Below are 19,432 nucleotides of genomic sequence, written 5' to 3'. Positions count from 1 at the left end.
GCCTGGTGATAGGAAAGGACACAAGATGGTGTACTATTCCAAGCCTTAGCCGAGTGAGAACAAAACGATGGGATCTTCTTGTGACTTCGGTCAAATATGGCTGGAAACCTTCATTTAAATTGTATTCACCATAAAAGGCGTAAGTACGCTGGTTAAGATGGACAGAATCTCTAGATTGTCTCGTATATCGTAAGAAGGACACCTTGAGATCTAATTTAGATATACTGGCAGCTTCCTCGGGAATTAAAAAGGGATCTTGATTAAAAAGGAGCTTGAACCAGTAATAGATATGTCTGAGCCAAGGTATATACAGACAATGGTCCAGCCTTAGACAATCTCTTATTACTCTTTGTGTGAATAAGGTTTCGGTTTTAGACCAGATGGAACGCCATAAAATCAGAGGGCGAAGGGCTGCAAGATCTTCAATATAGTCTAGCCCCACCTCTCTGTGAATTAATTCTGTGGAAGCTGATGTGGGGGTACACAGTAGACGTCTCAAAAATGAGTTCTCATCAAGTTGGATATGTTTACCACTAAGGGTATGGTGCCCCCAAACTCCAGCACCATATAAAGCAGAGGAGATACATCTAGCTTTATAAATTGAAATCATGTCGTTAATTCTACTGTTCCCAAGCTTGGAGGCAAATCTAAACACTCCATTAGTGTTCTTTACCATTTTAAGGCGCACATTTTCACATTCCTTGTCCCATTTTCCATCACCAGAAAATGTGATACCGAGGTAACAAAAACTGGTCACGAGTTGAATTTTATTCTCATCCAGGAAGAACGTCTTTTTAGCACCTTTCTTGCTCCCGCAGGTCATTACATAAGTTTTTTCTTTGTTAATTAACAGTTTCCTATCCTCAATAAACCTACAGAAGCAATTAATTAAACGTTGAAGGCCTATTTGAGTACGTGACAAGAGGACGGCGTCATCCGCATATAACAATATTGGGATGAAGTCGCCATCTACTCTGGGAGCATCTGCAGGAACTTGCCTAAGAATTGAGTCAATTTGGTTGATAAATAAAGAAAAAAGCAGTGGGGCCAGAACACAGCCCTGCCTGATACCTCGGGTCACTCTAAAAAAGGGGGTGGATTCCCCGTCCGGTCCAAAACGAACCTTGCACGAGAGCCTTTCATATAATCTGGCCAAAAAGTGCACGATATCTACTGGGGCGCCCATTTCCAGTAGTATTGGCCACAAAATAGAGTGTTCGACCAGATCGAAGGCACTACTAAGATCGGCGAAACATAAAAACAAATTCCCCTTTTTAACCGTGACATATTTACTTATTATAAGGTCGAGGTTCAGGCACTGCTCCATTGTACCCATTCCCCTCCTGAATCCATACTGCACTGGTGATAAAATGGTATTTTCTTCTGCCCATATCTCCAGTCTATTTAGGAGTATCCTACTCAAAATTTTAATCGATGAGTCCAGGAGGGAGATAGGGCGATAATTTCGTGCCTCCGACCTAGAACCCTTCTTAAATAGGGGGACTATAATAGATTGACCCCAGGTCAATGGAAGTTTGCCTTCGATAGCAGCATTAAAAATGCGAGTTAAAATAGGTGCCCAAAGATCCATCTCTTGTTTATATAAATCCACGGGGACAGCGTCTGGTCCTGGGGCTTTGCCCCCTTTACTTTTTGTCAGCCCCAGATAGACCTCCTCCAAACTAATGGATAGGGGTGACGATGGCCATACAGAGTTGTGATTGTCTAGCAAATCTAAAACCAACCTATCGGGATTAAAAATTTTAGAAAAATGATCAATCCAATCATTGCAATTTACATAAGATGTTATTTCGGGAATGGTATCATTCTTAAGAAAAGGGCAATTAATTGTCTCCCAAAATAGAGCATTATTATTTGTGTTAGCAGCTAAATTTAATTTATGCCATAGCTCTTCCTGTATTTCTTTTTTACGGACTTTCAGGGAGGTCTTATATTTGAGTCGTTCAGCTTTAATAAGGGTATTATCCCTGGGTTTAATATCCAATGCAGCTTTTAAACTCGACAGAGCCTGTATACAGTTATTGTCGAACCAGCCAACAGACCTGTTTTTTGGTGGCCTACTCCTCCCTGTCAATAAGCCAGCGATAACAGAAATAATTTGATGGAATTTGGATAGCAATATGGCAGGTGCTGTTTCGTTACTTAGGCAGTAGTCAATTTCTGTTTTGCATTTAATAATAACTTCACCCAGAAGTTTGACCGGATTAATATTGGTCCACTTAATTCTTGGCCCATTTGGTCTCACTGCAACAATATCTCCAATAAAAGTGGTGGTATCTGGATGTACATTACCCCACGTCAACAAAGTTACAGAGATACTGTTATGATCACTTACTGCTTGCTCTGTTACCCATAAATCAGTATAGGCAGTATTGCAGGAGAGAAGTATGTGGTCAATATTAGAGTGGGCACCCCTGCCTGTAAAAGTTGGGCATTTAATATTGCCCTTTTTCAGTGAACAGTCGAGCAACTCTAAATCCAATTTAGCTATCAAATTATTAAGGGAGTTTCCATAATCATCATGAGGGAAATGGGTATGTGAAAAGTCAACATTATTACCCATTTCCCCCAGAAAGCCACAAATCCTTTGATCAACATATTGACAGGCCTGTATATTAAAATCTCCTGCCCACAATAAGATTGATTGGTTCCTGGAACCAGCCAACAACTTATCTATCTCACAACCTATTTCATAAACAATAGGACCCCTACGTGCATCAAAGGTATTATTATAATAATTAATAATAATTAAATCCTTGCCTGCAACATGCTCCAGTCGTAAATACTGGGCATAAGAAGACACCTCATGGTAAGTGTTAGGTTTGAACTGAGTTAATTTAGTTGAAACCATAATTAAGAGTCCGGCTTTAGCCCTTCCTGCTGCCGAATTCACAGCCGGTGCCCAATATGTAATATAGCCTTCCACATGGATTGCCTCCTTATACCAAGTCTCTTGAAGGCAAATAATGTCGAACCCTTGTGTAATAAAGCCATTCCAGAATGGAGTATTTAACTTTGAACTTAGACCAGCTATATTCCAGGTCATGATGTTAAGACCTACCTCTGGTAATATTACATTTTTAGGTGTTATTTGGCTAATAAACTATGCTCAAATCATAAAAGTTGCAGACTTTGTAAGGCCAAACCAGTTGCACTTGAAATGTTTGCATCTACAGTTGCTGTTATCTTTAATGTTTTGGTGATATTTGGGGAACAAATAAAGGTGCACACATTGAACTATTTTATTCATTGTGGACGGTTTTCTGGATAACATTGCAAAGGGATGGATTGGATTTGGAAGGCCTTTGTTTTCTAGACGAAGGATGTAGACTGTGGTAGCCAAATGGAAGGGATCATGGAATTATCTAACTACGATTAATATTGTACCTCCAGGTTGCACCCTTAGATGTTCTGTTGATAGACTACATCCAATGTGTGTCCAATGTTGTTGGGGCAAGGAATGATGTTAAGTGCAAGTCTATTCACTATAAGTCCTATAGTTCGTAAATGCCCTGATTGGAATTTAGACACAGACATCACCTCTGGCAAAAGTCCCCCTCTCCCAACTGCTGGCTGTGATGGACATTCCTCTTGATTTATGTGCCAGCACTACTATGGTTTGGTAGTTGTGGACATCAACATGGTGGTGTGAGGTGGGAGCCAACTCAATTGCACAGCTTTTGGCTGCCATGGTTTGTGTGGTTTTCCCACTTCTCCCAGCCTCAGGAGTTCCTGTTTACCACTATGCTCCTACAATTGTAACAGTGCGATTAGGTATTCACAGGTATTTCTCTCACCCCAAACAAATGTTAAATCCAAGGTATCGTTCTGTCAGGCACTCTTGCCTGTTCTTTCTGGACCCGTGGGAGTCGTGGGGATTGCCCTCTCAGGGTGAACTGACCCAACGACTGTGGCAGAGATTCAGCCAAAAAGGCTGATGCAATACCTGCCCCCACAAGTCAATAAATTAGGGAGGTATCAAGTGGATCTTGGCAGGAGGAATTAATTGTAAAAAAAAATAGCACACTTAAGCACAAGTACTGCAAACAAGAGGCGCTTGTCTTTTCTTCGTTTGTGTTGTTACCTAAACAAACTCAAACTACCCATTTGGCACAATGACATAATTTTGTGTAATTTCACTTTAAAAGCGTAACGCAAAATGCCAGAAATTAGGCCAATTACACTTTCATAATTAAGATTTCACCTGGCCCTAGTGAAATGGCTAGTTAACAAGTTTATGTTTCAACTTATATCCGGGTCCCATATTGCTCTCTGTTTATTTGCCCCAGCCGTGCCCATTTCTTGGCAATATTCCAAGAGCTTCAAACTGACAGTTGAGCACTAGTTTATTAGAAACGTCAGAAGTTCATACTGTTCTTTGTCCAGATATGAATCTGTAGCATAGAAGGTGAAGACTTTATACCAGATTAATGATCTTTGCTGCATCCACAAATCAAGGTTATCATATAATACTTTATGTGAAACTTAAAGGCAGACCTCTTTTTAGGTTTCGTCTGTACGCGCTGTGCTTGTGAAATCTCTTGTATTTATTATATCTTGAAAGGGGGCTCTGATCAGTTTCCATAGCTGAATTACTGTGTTCATTCGCTTTTGTGTGGAACTTTTTTTGGTAACTTCCTCTGGCTGCACACATTTACGATACTTCTGCTAAAACTGTTCACACTGTCTCAAATGCTATTCACTGTCGAAATAAGATCTCTTTCCATGTAAAAGGCAGACAGCGTCTAACAGTATGCTGGAATGCTTGCTTTTTATTACTTTATTGTGTAAAGCAGAGACTTTAGCCTTAGAACATTTGTTGCATTTTCTGTTCATGTCTCCGTACTTTTCTTTGCGCTTTGTAGGCATTATCAGATAGATTTTTTAACTATTTGGTCATTATGATCGAATTCTAAATTTTGTAATAAACATTGCTATGGTATATTTTACTGCTGAACAGCCAGACAGCCAGTCACAAGTGCAGTTAAATTGCAGACAACAGGGTCATGATTTGAATGGTGCAGCAGGTGCAGTATCACCGGGCCCAAAAGTTGTCAGAACTCCTCTAAACACATAATATTGCTATATTTGACTACTAAACAGGCAGTCACAAGTGCAGTCATATTGCAGACAACAGGGTCATGATTTGAATGGTGCAGCAGGTGCAGTAGCACCGGGCCCAAAAGTTGTCAGAACTCCTCTAAACACATAATATTGCTATATTTGACTGCTAAACAGGCAGTCACAATTGCGGTTACCATGCAGTTAAAAGGGACTTGATTTGAATGGTGCAGCGGGTGTGGTGGCACCGGGGCCAACAGATCTATGGACCCAGCTAATCCCCGATTATTGTTAAAATGAAAAACTAAACTGACAATCACAAGTGCAATTAGCTTGCAGACAACAGAGTCATGATTACAGTGGTGCTGCTTGTGCTGTGGCACCAGGACCAAAAGCTCTAAGCACCCCACCAAAAACCTAAGATTGCTATATTTAACTACTAAACAGGCAGTCACAAGTGCAGTTACCTTGCAGAAAACAGGGTCAGGATTTCAATTGTGCACAGGTGCAGTGGCACAAGACCAATATCTCCGGGCACCCCACTAAACAACGATTAGTGCTATATTTTACAACTAAACAGGCAGTCACAAGTGCAGCCATCTTTCAGGTAATAGGGTCATGGTTTGAATGATGCAGTGGCACCGGGCAAAACGTTGTCAACTATAGGGTCATGATTTGAATGGTGTAGCAGGTGCAGTAGCACCGGACCCAACATTTGTGAGAACTCCTCTAAACACATAATATCGCTATATTTGACTACTAATCAGTCACAATTGCAGTTACCTTGCAGGTGAAAGGGGCTGGATTTAAATGGTGCAGCAGGTGTAGTGGCACCGGGGACACACGTTGTCATAACTCCACGAAACACCAAATATTGCTATATTTTACTACTAAACAGGCAGTCACAAGTGCAGTGATATTGCAGGCAACAGGGTCATTATTTGAATGTGCAGCAGGTGCAGTAGCACAGGCCCAAAAGTTGTCAGAACTCATCTACCCACAACATTGCTGCATTTTACTACTAAATAGGCAGTCACAATTGCAGTTACCTTGCAGTTAAAAGGGACTTGATTTGAATGGTGCAGCAGATGCAGTGGCTATGGGGTTAAAAGCTTTAGCGACCTCACTAAACCTAGGTTGTTGCTAAATGTTACTACTAAACAAGACAGTCACAAGTGCATTTATCTTGCAGTTAAAATGGGCTTGATATGAATGGGCCAGGAAGTGCAGTGGCACCGGGGAGAATAGCTCCAGGGACCTACTAAACTAAAAATATTGCTAACTTTTACTACTAAACAGGCAGTTACAACTGCAGTTATCTAGCAGGCACTAGGGTCATGAGTCCAGTGGTTCTGCAGGTGCAGTGGCACTGGGGCCAGCAGTTGTCAGAACTCCTCTAAAAACCCACATATTGCTATATTTAACTACGAAATAAGCAGTCACAAGTGCATTTACCTTGCAGGCACTAGGGTCATGTTTCAATGGTGCAGTGACACTGGGGCTCAAAGCTCTAGGAACCTCTCTAAGCACCAAATATTGCAATATTTTACTACTAAACAGGCAGTCACAATTGCAGTTATCTTGCTAGCACTAGAGGCATGATTTGAATGGTGCAGCAGGTGGAGTGGCACCGGGTCCAAAAGTTGTCAGAACTCCTCTAAACGCATAATATTGCTATTCTATCAATTAATGTATTATTTTCCTCCTTTCATTTCATTTTTCAAAATGTTGCTATTACCCGCACTATACCTGTAGTAACAGCACAATAGATTGCCTTTTTGTACCTACACAAGTCATAACAATTTAACAGACTTTCTGTAACTAATATTGTACAACTACTCAGCCAGCTACAACTTGCAACAAAAAGCGGCTTATTATTGATCACATTAGCGAAACCTAATGCATTTACCAGTGCTTGTTTGTACTTCCAGCAGGTCCAGATGTCCCATCTAGGTTTTTCCCCGGGCATTGCAGCAAAGACAAGTCCGCTTTAAAAACAAAGCCAGAATCGAGAGTAATAACTACAGGTAAGGGAGCACCATGGCCACAGTAAAAGGCTTGAGTGCAGAGTAGACTTCTGCAACATTTGAAGATGAGCACTGTAGGTAAGGCTACAAGTTATGGCATGGATTCAGATACCAAGACTGACGTAAGCTGGCATGAAGTAATTGGCTAAGTGGTAAGTATTCCACATGTAGATTGTGAATCTGCATTATGTCTACTTTAAATCATTGAGCAACAAGATAGAGATAATTCATTACCTCATCATATTCCTATTTTGGTCTTCACTGAATGGACGAAAGAGAATCGTATTATCGTATCTGAATTCTGGGTGACCGGAATCAGTAGAATGGGTTCTGTGCTAAGCTGCATAGGTTGTAAATGAACAGGACTGCGCTGGCACAACAAGCGTTCTGGCATTCCCCTATGTGGCTGTATGCAGCTGGAAGAGCTATTGTGAGATTAAGTGTTATGTGAAAGAGTTTGCATAGAATTTACTCTAGCGATTAAAGGTTTGCATAGAATTTACTCTAGCGGTAAAGGCTGCTGGGTAGACCCATATACGGGTCTGAAATGGTAGACATCCCTCACTTTTATATGAACTTTAGAAACAAAGTATCGTCTCTTAAAAAAAATACTTAATCCATTAATATATGAATAAAAACTTATCAATTGTAGAGGAAAAGCAAGAGAGAGAGAGGGAGGTAAAGAACAAGACAAATTGCAGTCAGAGGTATTGCTCCTGGGTACTGCCAGACCATGAAAGAGTACTATTTGACTAGTTAATCTCTTTAAGTGTGGATGGCACTTCTCCAAACAGCAGGGAATCACTAATCAGTTAGCAAATGTCTTGCTGATCAGGTGATGCATTTGAATCATTGCAGTGCCTGATCATAAGTTGAACAAGATGGGCCGCTGCTAGTGACGAGTTGAAGAAATAAAAAAAAATTAACTTTTGAATCTGGTGACGTAAGGTGGTTGACTGGTATATTGGCGAGTGTATTTTTTAAAATGGGTTTGGGGGTTGTTGAGAGAGGTACATTGTTGTATCTAGTGAACCAGTTTTCCAAATTGTAGAAAACAAGTCTGATGATACCAAACAGCCGGACCTCAAATGTGGCGAATGGCTAAAATGAAGAAAAATCTTTTTGCTTCAAAATCTGATGTTTTTCTCCAAAAGAAAATATTGGACCTGTTAACAAATCCTAGTTTCAATACAACCTTTTAAGAATTGAATGATTAATACATTGAAAAAATCAAGGAGAAGAGAATTTGGGATTCAAAATAGGATTTTGTATTTTGTGTTTCTCTAGCTGCTGTGATACATGAAGGAAGGCAAAAAGAGGTCAGAAACAGGTAAAAACAGGACAAGAAAGGGAAGGACCATCAGTAAACAAGCAATGTCAAAGCCAATAAGTTTGGCCTATGTGAGATATTGGCTTTGTAAATAGTTTTAGTTATGTTGCAAAGCGATGACGCAGCCAGCGCTGGCCACGTCCTATTGCATTTTAATGCGTGCAACATTGAGGGTGTAGTTGCCTCCTGCCCAACCCTACCGCTTGCAATTTAGTAAGCATTGAAAATGCAATAGGTCTCGCCTTTTATTAAGTTAAAGCCATTTGCTTTCCTAATGGTATTGTATAGCAAAGCAAATGGCTTTAACTTAATAAAAGGCGAGACCTATTGCATTTTCAATGCTTGTTTAAAATAAGGTATTAATATACTTCTGAATAACAACACTGTTTTTAACACTCTGGTTATAAAACCCTGAAATATAATACAAATAAGTGTTAAAGAAAATTCCAAGCCAATGCTTTCATTCTACACTGGCCAACCCACAGGCGTTGGAGGGAGTGTGGGGGGGGCGGAGAGGGGGGGTATGGTATCAGAAAATGAGAAAGAAACAGAGCAGCTGTATGTCTCTCCTCTCACCCCAGCCGTCCCCAAATACCCTAAAGGTGGCAACAGGCTAAATTCTTTATGACTTGATAATTAGTGAGATAAAAATAGGGGCATATTTCCAAGGGCTTTATCTCCGCTTTTTTGGCTTTTAAAGCCAAAAAAGTGGAGATAAAACGATCGCCCTATTAACAAGCTAATGCATGTTAGCACCCTTTTACCCGACGCCTCCCTTTGCATCTCTAATGTGATGCAAAGTGGGCGTCACTGGACAGTACAACCTTGTAAATATCGCTGATGTGCACTTAGCTATATTAACAAGGCTGCCAATGCATTTTAGCAGACGTTAGTTTTGGGCAAAAACCGCTCTTTTCGCCGAAAACTAACATCTGCTAAAATGCAGACTTAGGCATACCTAATATGGGGGTGGATTGTGCTGATACGACCACAGGGTCGTATCAGCAAGGTTATCGCCGTTTTGCAGGGAACATCGCTCCAGACGATAGACGGCGATAAATAGAAAAGCGCTAAGCACGCTTTGCGTTTATTTATCGCCGTCCTTGTAAATATACCCCCCTGTTCTTAAAACATGAGATGCAGTCAACCATGCAAGGCAGAGCCGAAGGAATCTTTTTCACAAGTCCCTGGTCCTTTGTCCGGAAATCTACCTGCTGACCGAGAATGTTACCAGGAGGGACACGGCAGGGCACCGGTCCAGTCGACTGCACTTTGCTGTAGGTGAAAAATCTTTCTGTGCACGTGCCTGCATTTTGTAATAGAATGCATTCTTCCTCCGTGTGAACAGTTCTTTTCAGCCAATAAAGGGATTGCTTAAGATCTTGGAATACAGGTCATGAAACGTACTTGCATTTACTCAGTTCCCCTTCTCGGCATCGTTTCCACCCGATGGAGAGCAGTCTGCTACCACTGCCCCTTGCCCCAGCTATGTTTCACTTCATCCTCTAACCATCGAAGGGGTTTTTCACCCTTTCAAACGTAGAGCTCTTATAGGAAACTCTTATTATTGGAACAAATATTATTAAACAGCAAGCGTTTGCAATGCAATAGGTCTCGCATTTGCAAAATTTTGAGCGATCGGCATTGCCTTTTATATTGCAGGTTTTTTTAAAACACATAAACAAAAGGCACTGGCATTTACAATGCCAATAGCTCAAAATCTCGCAAATGCGAGACCTATTGCATTGCAAATGCTTTTTTTTGTTATAATTCAGCTGGGTGTCTGAAAGTATGAAGGGGGGGGCTTGTATCCCAGGCTGTCACGAATCCCACGACGTGGGAAGTGATAACCTGCGTCTAATCTTCGCTTGCTCTCTTAACGGAAGTAGTGTGATCTTGAACCATTATTTAGTATTTCTGTTCTCTATCTGTCTAATTCAAAAGCACTTAAAGCCGCTCAATCACAATATTGAGCGCTATATAAAATAATATCATATGCAGTTTCACCAGGTGCTGATGAGAGTGCTACGTACCACGCTGCACTGCAGGACAGAAGAGAAGAGTCAAAGCGCTAGCATGTCTGATCTTTGCAATACTTGGGAGATGAGGACATAGTCTAGCCACAGCACACTGGGCGAAGCCAGCAGCGTGTACACTGTTTGCCTTTGTTATTGGGGGCAGATAGGGAAGTACAGGGACAAGGGAATGCCCGTGGACTTGGAGATCCCTGTCAGGATTAAATATTTTGTCCCTCTGTAATATTTTGCCAAAAAAAGCTGATGGTAAAGATGTGTTGAGTGGCTCTGAATGCAGCACATCTTTTGTTTATTTTAGAGGGACAACACTGGCAATTCTCAAAAAGGGTGCAATAACCTAATTCGGACAGTACCAGCATTAAAAAACAAATACAAAACATAGTTCAGTGCGACATTGCCTTTAGTGTACATTACGTCTCCAGTGTGTTCACTGCTCTCCTCATCAAACCCTCAGTACTTTCAATGAGACAGTAAAATCGCTTATTTTGAAGGCCCCTACACTTTAATTTGTAACTATACCCAGGGCTTTAAGTGGGCCGGGTCCTGCCAGTGCTCATCACCGGCAGTTCTAAAAAGCAGGTGCTGAGATGGGTGCCAATGGGGCCCTCCATTTTTGCAGTTTTATATTGCGCGAACTGGTGAAAGATCACATTACATGAGCACCAGGTACATATTCATTTTATGTTTTTTGTTGGTAGATTACGGGTGTTTGAGTGATTTGACTAGAATCACACGATATTGAGAGGAAGTTAAGACTCAAAGCTGCTTCCTCAGCTTCAGAGTCAGTAGCTTTAGTCATAATGCCACAACCTCTTGCTGTAGTTGTAATGTTACTTGCTGTTTTATATATCTGGATGCTATGACAGAAGCAACACAATTCCTTGGCACTATGCCAAGCAAAGATTTTTAGCTTATGTGTTTAAGCCACGCCCTTAATTACATCGACCACGCCCCTTTGAGAGACCCTCTCTCCCCCCCCCCCAGTTTTTTCATCGCACTTAAAGCCCTGACCCCTGACTATACCCATACTTCCCGTTGAGCCCCAATACTTTATTTGGGATACTCTTGACACTTCTCAACAAGTGCGCATTTATTTCTCTCACCAAGACTCATCGCTTTTAATGGGAGCATGAAAAGGGGATCCACACACTTCGATGTAAAGACTACAAGAAAAAGTCGGTTGCCTGAAATAAGGCTAATGGTGCCGATTTACAAAAACTAAAGCAAAAGAAAGGAAAACCTAGATATAAAATGACAAAAAACTCACCAAGCGACCGCGTACTGAAAACCAATCTGACATGTTTTGCTCCATGCAAACAGCAAAGCACAGGCAATTAAATGTTTGCACACCATTCAGTGAGGTGGAAGTAATTGGCAGGTAGGCTGCAGCTCCCTGGGCTCGGACGGACATTGAAAATTAATAATAAGCGCCTCCTGAGGTCCAGCAGTCATGAAGCTACGTTGGCCAGGAACAGCATCAAGTCTGAATAGTGACCTGACCTGCGCCGACCTTGTGTAATAACATTGATTGAATATTAGCCAATGCGCCCAGGGGCTTTGCTGATCAGCAGTACAGGGCTACGGAAGAAAACAAATACATTAGCAAATAAATGTGCTTTTTCGCCAAAGCGTCAGGTTTCGTTCTAGTGCCGGAGGGGCAAGGAACAGACTTAAAGCACATTGGGCGCCTTCTGTCTTGCCACTATGAAAATCGCTACTTCATTTGTTTGTACAGTTGTCCATGCTGTCAATTCTCTCTCCCTTCCTTGACCTTAAGGTACTTGGTGACCCAGAAGCTTAATAGATTAAAAGGCTAGCACAACCAGCACTGCTGAAGTTCTTCTACGGGCCCGCCATTTAATGAGGTGTGAGAGCGAGCTCCGACCAGTAGTTTATCCTCATTAGGAGCCATGCCTTCCGCATGCTATTCCTCCACAACATCTCGAGACATCGGGGCGAGATGGAGTGGTTTCACCTCTGACCCCGCGCGGCTCAAACCAGACTGAGGCTCGCATTGCTCTGGCCAGCTCACTTAGACGGTAAATGGCCTGAGAACGCTTAGACTCACTTGTACGCTTAGACTCACTTGTAAGGAGCTTTCTCGCATTCTCAGAGAATGAAGGATGTTTTTAATCATGCGCGCGCGTCCATGACACACTCGCGCGAGTCGGAAGTCGCCTCGTAAAACAGGGGGAGGGGACAGAAGATGTGCACGCGGGAACTGCTTTTACTGGCGGCGGGAAAAAAAGTCCACAGGGTATCACGCCGCCAGTAAAGGGGCCAATACCCGCGTGCACATCTTTTGTCTCGTTTATCTCCCCGCGTGCACGCTGGAATCGTATCGATTCCAAAAGGTCCTCACATTCACGGAACGGTTCGCAAACAGAAAGATCAAAATGGTGCAATGACTTAGAAGCAACACAAAGTGGGTAAGTAACAATCAGGGTAGCCGGGCAAGCAATAACGTGGGAGAGGAAGGTGACAAGCAACAATTCAACCTAAAAAAACGCATTTGACCTTGTGTAACTTTATCCATTGGTCATGTAAAATGCTCCTGCGCCCTCAGGCCGATACTGCTCTATACAAAGAAAGATGCAGAGTTGGGATGTGTGATGAAGGCAGGAGTAGCAGTACTACAGAAGGAAACAGCCGCCAAACAAATTAGTTTTATGAGTAGTTGCACAAAAAGAAACACGTAGCTTTGCCTTGAAAGTGCAGGTGGCACAAGGATGGATACTTGGAAAGGAAACTGTACTTGAGCCATTCTCCACAGGAGGGATAAATACACAAAGGGGAAGTGAAACCAGCAAGCGCCGACCAAAGAAAAGCAAGGAAGTGAAAGTGATGATGAAGCCAACCAATGGGTGGGCTCTAAGCCACCATAAGCTAACAAAATGTCTCGCACGCGAAAGCAAATGTGCAGTCTCAGGCAAGACCTAAAAAAGGTCTGGGGATAAAATATTTTTGAAAGGGGAGGATGAATGTAAAAATAAATTAAACCAGAGCGGAGGAACAGGGATAAAAAGACAGATGGGGAGGGAGGAAGGATGAAGGGTTGTGCAGAAGGAGAGGACATTCAGAAAGCAAATCTATAGGGAAATTCAGTTTGAAAAAAGAGTCGGGAAAGTGGAAGAGGAGACTGGGGACAACAGAAGCCCAGAAAATAGGCCATAGTTGTGGATATGTAGACACAAAAATTGTATTAGTTGCTCTAGTACGCACAACGGAGAAAGGGACGAAAGATCATTATGGGCTGTTTAAAAAGTATTGAGATCTGAAAACATGAAAGGCATTCGCCATGTTAATTTGGATAAATTATTCATTAGGAAAAAATTGCAGAATTAAGCTTGTTCTAAAAGCTTCACCAAAATGAGATTCCATAGTTTAAATTTTCTCGGTGATCACACACAGTAAGAAAACAGGGATTTGCATTGTTCAACTACCTGAAAAATCCTAGAAGCAGCTGCATTAGGGGAATAGTACTTGAATAAAACTGTAAGAGAAATTAGAGAAATTAAGCTTTCTCTTGTTGCAGCTAGTTGATGTACTTTTAAGATTTGTCTTTCACAAGCCAAATAATTGTGGGCCCTATGATTTAGCCAGTGTTGGGAAGGTTATTTTTTGCCACTGGCAGTTTAAATGAATAGAAATAACTTTATTTTTATTTTTATTCTGTATACATTTGTATTGATTGTGTCAACAAGTCATGGCAAATTCATCATCAAATAATACATTCAAGTTTTGTATTGTCTCAACAAATCATTATAAAAGAACCAAGAAAAAGGAGACAGAAGTCATGTCAATGCATAATACAATTCCTGACAACTGACCGCAAAATCAAAAAAGGAGAAAAAGAGTAAGAAAAGAAAAAATAGAAAATGAAAGAGGAGGGAACACCATTAATAGACTTTAACCATTTGCCTTATTCGGTTTACTCTATCCATCTAGTAATAGGAGCCCATATATTTTGTCCTAATTCTCGTCTCCTACACCCTCTCAGCCAGTATACTGAAGATTCAATATTATGTATAGCTAATATCCTAGACCGCCAATTGATAAACGTGGGAGAATCCAGGCTGACCCACTGGGAGGTTATACATAGTCTCACAATGGCCATGGCTATATATACAAATCCGATCTCAGATCTTGTCCGAGCATTACCCTCCTCAATACATTCTACACCCAAAATGATATATATTTTTTTTAAACAGACTTTATTAGGTCACAAAACAAAATGCAACTACACGCAAAATGATTAAATCTGATGTTAATATTACCGGAATGACAAGGATCGAGTTCAGAAAGGATTCGATGTCCTGTAGAAATTTAGCTAAACTAGGGCAAGCATAGAACATATGTATGGTATCAGCAGCCCATATCCCACATCTGCTACATAAGCTACCCCGTGAGCACCCCCATATAGATACCTTTACAGGAGTGTAATATAAATCAAAAACGGACATAAAATGTTGGGTCCACAAGCTACCTGTTATTAAAATCTTCCTGAACTTTCTCTCCCATCTAGCATTCTGGATACTTTTATCATCAGGGAGAACTTCCAATAATATTTGATATATTTTCCCAATACGAGATCTATTTCGTATTGTTTCCACCAGAGCAATTTTCCCCAGATTTACATTCAGCCCTTGTATGATTTTGCCCAGGAACCTCCTAATCTGCAAAAACTTAAAGAAATCTCTCCTAGAGAGACCAAACTTGTCTTATAAATACGTAAAGGAGACTATTTGACCATCGCTACATACATCCCCCAGAGCATTAATTCCTACATTCCCCCAGCTAAAAGTGATTTGGTCTTGGAATATTGGCGGTAAAAGGACACGAGCCGAGAATGGGGTATATGCATTTATATTTGAAATCCTAAATCTACGTCGTATCTTTCTCCAAATCGAATAAACTTACTGAATTATTTTGAATCTGGTATTTTTATAGTAACTGGGTTCTAATATTTTGACAAGGCATTGGCTAGCATCGTCCCCGAGCGCTATTTCATATGCCCCTAGCACAAGTATCCCTATATGTTGCAAGAGTGCTGCCCAGTGATACAAGAGAAGACTAGGTACACCCCATCCCTCCCCTCAATCTTGGAAGAATCATCCATTTAATTGCCCTTCTAGATCTACGATACCCCATAAAAATCTAAAACATGCGCTTTCAGCTTTTGCAATGCAAAATGCCGGAAATTCCAGAGGTATAGTCCGGAACAGATATAAAATTTTGGGGAAAATCGACATTTTAATAACATTGCTTCGTCCATGCAATGAAAGATGTAAATGATCTAATTTCTCCAATGTCTTATTGACAGTATCGATCACTGACAAGATATTTAACTCCGGAATACGATCCACTGCTGCTCTGATCTTAACCCCCAGATAGGTAGCTTCTAGAACGGTTGGGATATCTACCGGGAACAGGGTATCCGAATGCAAGATCTGAGTCTTATCGATATTTAATTTATACCCTGAGACATTGCCAAATTGTTCAGTCAAATCCTTCACTACTGGGAGAGCTGATCTTATATCACTCGTAAGTTTTGCAATGTCATCGGCATACGCCAATGATTTATTTCAATATTGTGCGCCTTTACAGCTTTAATATTCATATTCGCATCCAATTTATTAAGGAAAGGATCAATGTATGGCGAAAATAGCAATGGAGAGCAAGGGCACCCTTGCCTAGTGCCTCTGCTTATACCAAATGATTTCGATTCTTGTCCAGATATACGAATTTGAGCTTCAGGTAGTATATAGAGTGCCTATACTGCTTGGACAAATTCAATAGATGATCCCTTCCATTGCAGGACAGACCACAGAAACCTCCAGGAGACCCTGTCAAACGCTTTCTCTGCGTCTAACAGGATCAGCCCAAGTGGCCTGAGCCCAGTCAAAAAGGGGGATAACTCGCCTAACGTGATCCGTTATGTACTAATAAGAGAAATAGATCCATATGATGATGGGCTAAGTTCGGGTTTCTCTTTTTTCTCGAATACTACTATGGTAGTCTTCCGCCAAGACTTTGGGCGTTTGACCCTTTTGGGCTAGTTAAAATAAAGACACCAGCTCACTTCGAAGTGCTTGCCAGAATGTCCTAAAGAATTCTAAAGGTATCCCATCTGGACCCACAGCCTTACTGGCGTTTAGGTTATTGTATTCTCGATCTCATCCCATGTGACCGATCACAAGATTCGCAAGAATCTTGTTTTGTTCGGATGTGACCTTCGCTGTTTTCTGATCACTAAAACATACTTCTAAAGATTCCGCGGCCACATCACCTTCCACTGTATGTAGTTGCTGGTAGAAATTCTGGAATACGTCCAAAACCTCTGCCGGAGAATCCTGGATCTGATCAAATTAATCCTTGATCCTACAGATTCTATTCAACACTCCCCTCTGTTGTGTACGTTTGGCTAAAAGCCTCCCCGTATTTTCCCCCAGTTCATATATATCAGCCCTGTACTGTACATATTTAATAGCAAGCTCTTCCCCAAAATGTTAATGTATCCTGACTTTTGTGATCGCTATGAGCTACTGACACACATCTGTTTTTTGAGCCTCTCCTATTCTCCTCATGAGTTCCACCTCAGCCAGCCTAAGCTGTTCAACCCGCCCTCTGATCTTTTCCTGTACCATCATCTGACGATATAAAGAAAAGCTCACCCCGTACAGCCGCTTTAAGCGCGTCCCACACTATAATTTCAGAGGCAGTGCCTCTATTTATATTAAAGAATTCCATAATCCATTTAGCCATGTGCACACAATGATTTAATAACAGTTTCATGTTGTCTGGGGTCTAGGGAGCCACTTAACGATAATTCCACTATTAACGGATTGTGATCTGAGATTATCCTAGGGGGGAGCTCGATGCTAACTTTCTCGGCAGTTTGACATGACAAAAAAATAGTCCAAACGGACTAATATTTTATGGGGAGCCGAAAAGAAAGTAACACCAGGATCCCCTGTGCCAGACATCAGACAATCCTTGTTCCCTAACTAGTCCCTGTAACTCCTTAAAAGTCCTACCCTTTCTTCCCTGATACAGGAGATTACTGAGAAGATTAAAACTGCTATCTAGATGAATATTAAAATCATCGCAAAGGACTAACAGAGATGGCCATAAGGCCAGTTCTATACTTAAATAGTTCAACACTTCTGGGTCATCCATATGCGACCCATACAGAGAACTAATTGAGAGCGGAGTTCCATTGATTTATCCTCCTTGGTGCATTTATATATTATAGCTACATGCTTTACTAAGATAGCTACCCCCGTGTAGTAGTGCCTTGACGAGTTTCCTGTCATTGAGAACACAAATATTTCTGGAACAGATGCGAGTTTTACCCTTTCTATCCATCATCCTTGTGAAATACAAAACCTTAACAGAATAATACAAACAATTCAAATAAGCTTTACAAGAAACTCTGTTAAATGCTTTCATTTTGACATACAAACGACTGCCATTAAACACTGCATGTAAAGCGACAATTGTGCACCCCCCAACAACCCTTACCCCCGTGACCCCCCCACCCCCATCCCTCCATCCTGATCCCACCCAAACACCCCCACCCACCACATGAGGCATAGGGACCGACGGTCCCTGGTGATGAAGAGCTTGGCCACCACCCCTTCCTCAAAGCTAACCTCCCCTTCCTATAGAATATCAAGCTTACTATAAAACCCGATGCTAAAGCAAAAAAGAGCCGTCGAAAATAGGCAAGAAAACGAAGAAAAGAAAAAGAAGAAAAGCCGCCTCAGGGATCAGATAACCATAGATTAGACATCCCAAAACCATCCAGTAAGGAAGGAGGAATACTAAAGCCTTCAGTTCCCATATCCTTTCATCACCTACAATGATAGCATAAACTCTTTTGCTTGAACTTTAGAAATGCGTTTGCCCCTGAGACACCCCCTTCACTTTAGCAGTGTAGAGCAAGAAAAGCTCCCTTTGCCTGAAACAGAGAAATTAATTGGCGAAGTTGCTACCTTTTCTTAACTGTCGCAACATCGGCCGAGTGAGCTGGCTGAATGACTCCTTCCCTGCTAACCTACTCCCTTCCGCTTATGATCAAAGCTATGCAGCGCGGCAGAAAAGTTAACGTTTCTCGGCATCTGCTATGATCTGGTGCTCATGGTTCTGGCTGTGGGAGCTGCCTTTGCCTTCGAGATTGGCGTGTGCGAGGGCTTCCATTCTTACAGCTACTTCCGCTCCGCTAACCTGCTCAATTTTACAGATTCTGCCGAAGGCGTCCACCAGGGGCACCAAGAACCGTGGGCCGCTTGCAGGTTCTGGTAGTCCCGGGAAGTCTACCCCGGACGGAGATGGAGTGTCCTCGGATGTTGGAGGACGCCGGTCTGCCATGAGGACGTCGACTGGACTACCAGGAGCGGGGGATCAAACTGGCAAAAGTGGCGCTTCTGTTCGAGGCCGACAGACGGTCCTTGCCCTCTTTAAAGCACAGAGTGGGAAGAACAGGATGTTGCGGGATCCGGCGGCAGGTACAAAGGCACCCCATAAAACTTGAATGCTTCATACTATGCCTGAGACAGCCCCTACACTTCAGGAAGACGTAACTCAAGGTATTGAACTAACTGCAGTTAAAGAATTGAATGGGGAGGCATCTGGTCGAGGGGGTGAATGTGAATTTGAGGGGGAAGACAGTCTTGCCAGTACCTCTGGGCAGGTTGATAATCGAGAAACCCTGATTTCCACAGCTAGCCCTCCGGAGGTAGTAGATGAAATAGCAGCTAAACAGCAAGGCATATGCATTATAGGAGCTGGAGTTCTGATTAGCACTTGTCAGGAAAAAGTGGCAGCGGATCAAAATAATACCGATAAGGGGGCTGACAGCTTGGCAGTTGATCTGCAGGCACCTCAAGAAGAGGGTGTAGCCTCAGGATTTACAAAAGAGGTGGACTCAGGGGATACATTCTACTGTATGACGG

At 42.0% G+C, this 19,432-nt stretch overlaps 1 protein-coding gene across 2 annotated transcripts in view; it reads left to right on the top strand.

Moving 5' to 3' along the window:
* Positions 1-19,432, top strand: part of LOC146866754 (uncharacterized) — a 102,912-nt gene that overhangs the window by 73,735 nt on the left and 9,745 nt on the right. The window contains exon 7 of one of the 2 annotated variants that reach the window (XM_085601193.1): positions 7,014-7,109. In XM_085601193.1, the coding sequence (XP_085457319.1) occupies positions 7,014-7,109 (96 nt within the window). The remainder of the gene's footprint in view (positions 1-7,013; positions 7,110-19,432) is intronic. The other variant, XM_085601199.1, reaches the window with a different exon arrangement.

Source organism: Triturus cristatus, chromosome 1_2 (assembly GCF_964204655.1).
Source record: "Triturus cristatus chromosome 1_2, aTriCri1.1, whole genome shotgun sequence".
Lineage (NCBI taxonomy): Eukaryota > Metazoa > Chordata > Amphibia > Caudata > Salamandridae > Triturus > Triturus cristatus.
Note: the sequence above shows the minus strand (reverse complement) of the source record. Positions and strands in the feature narration are given on the sequence as shown.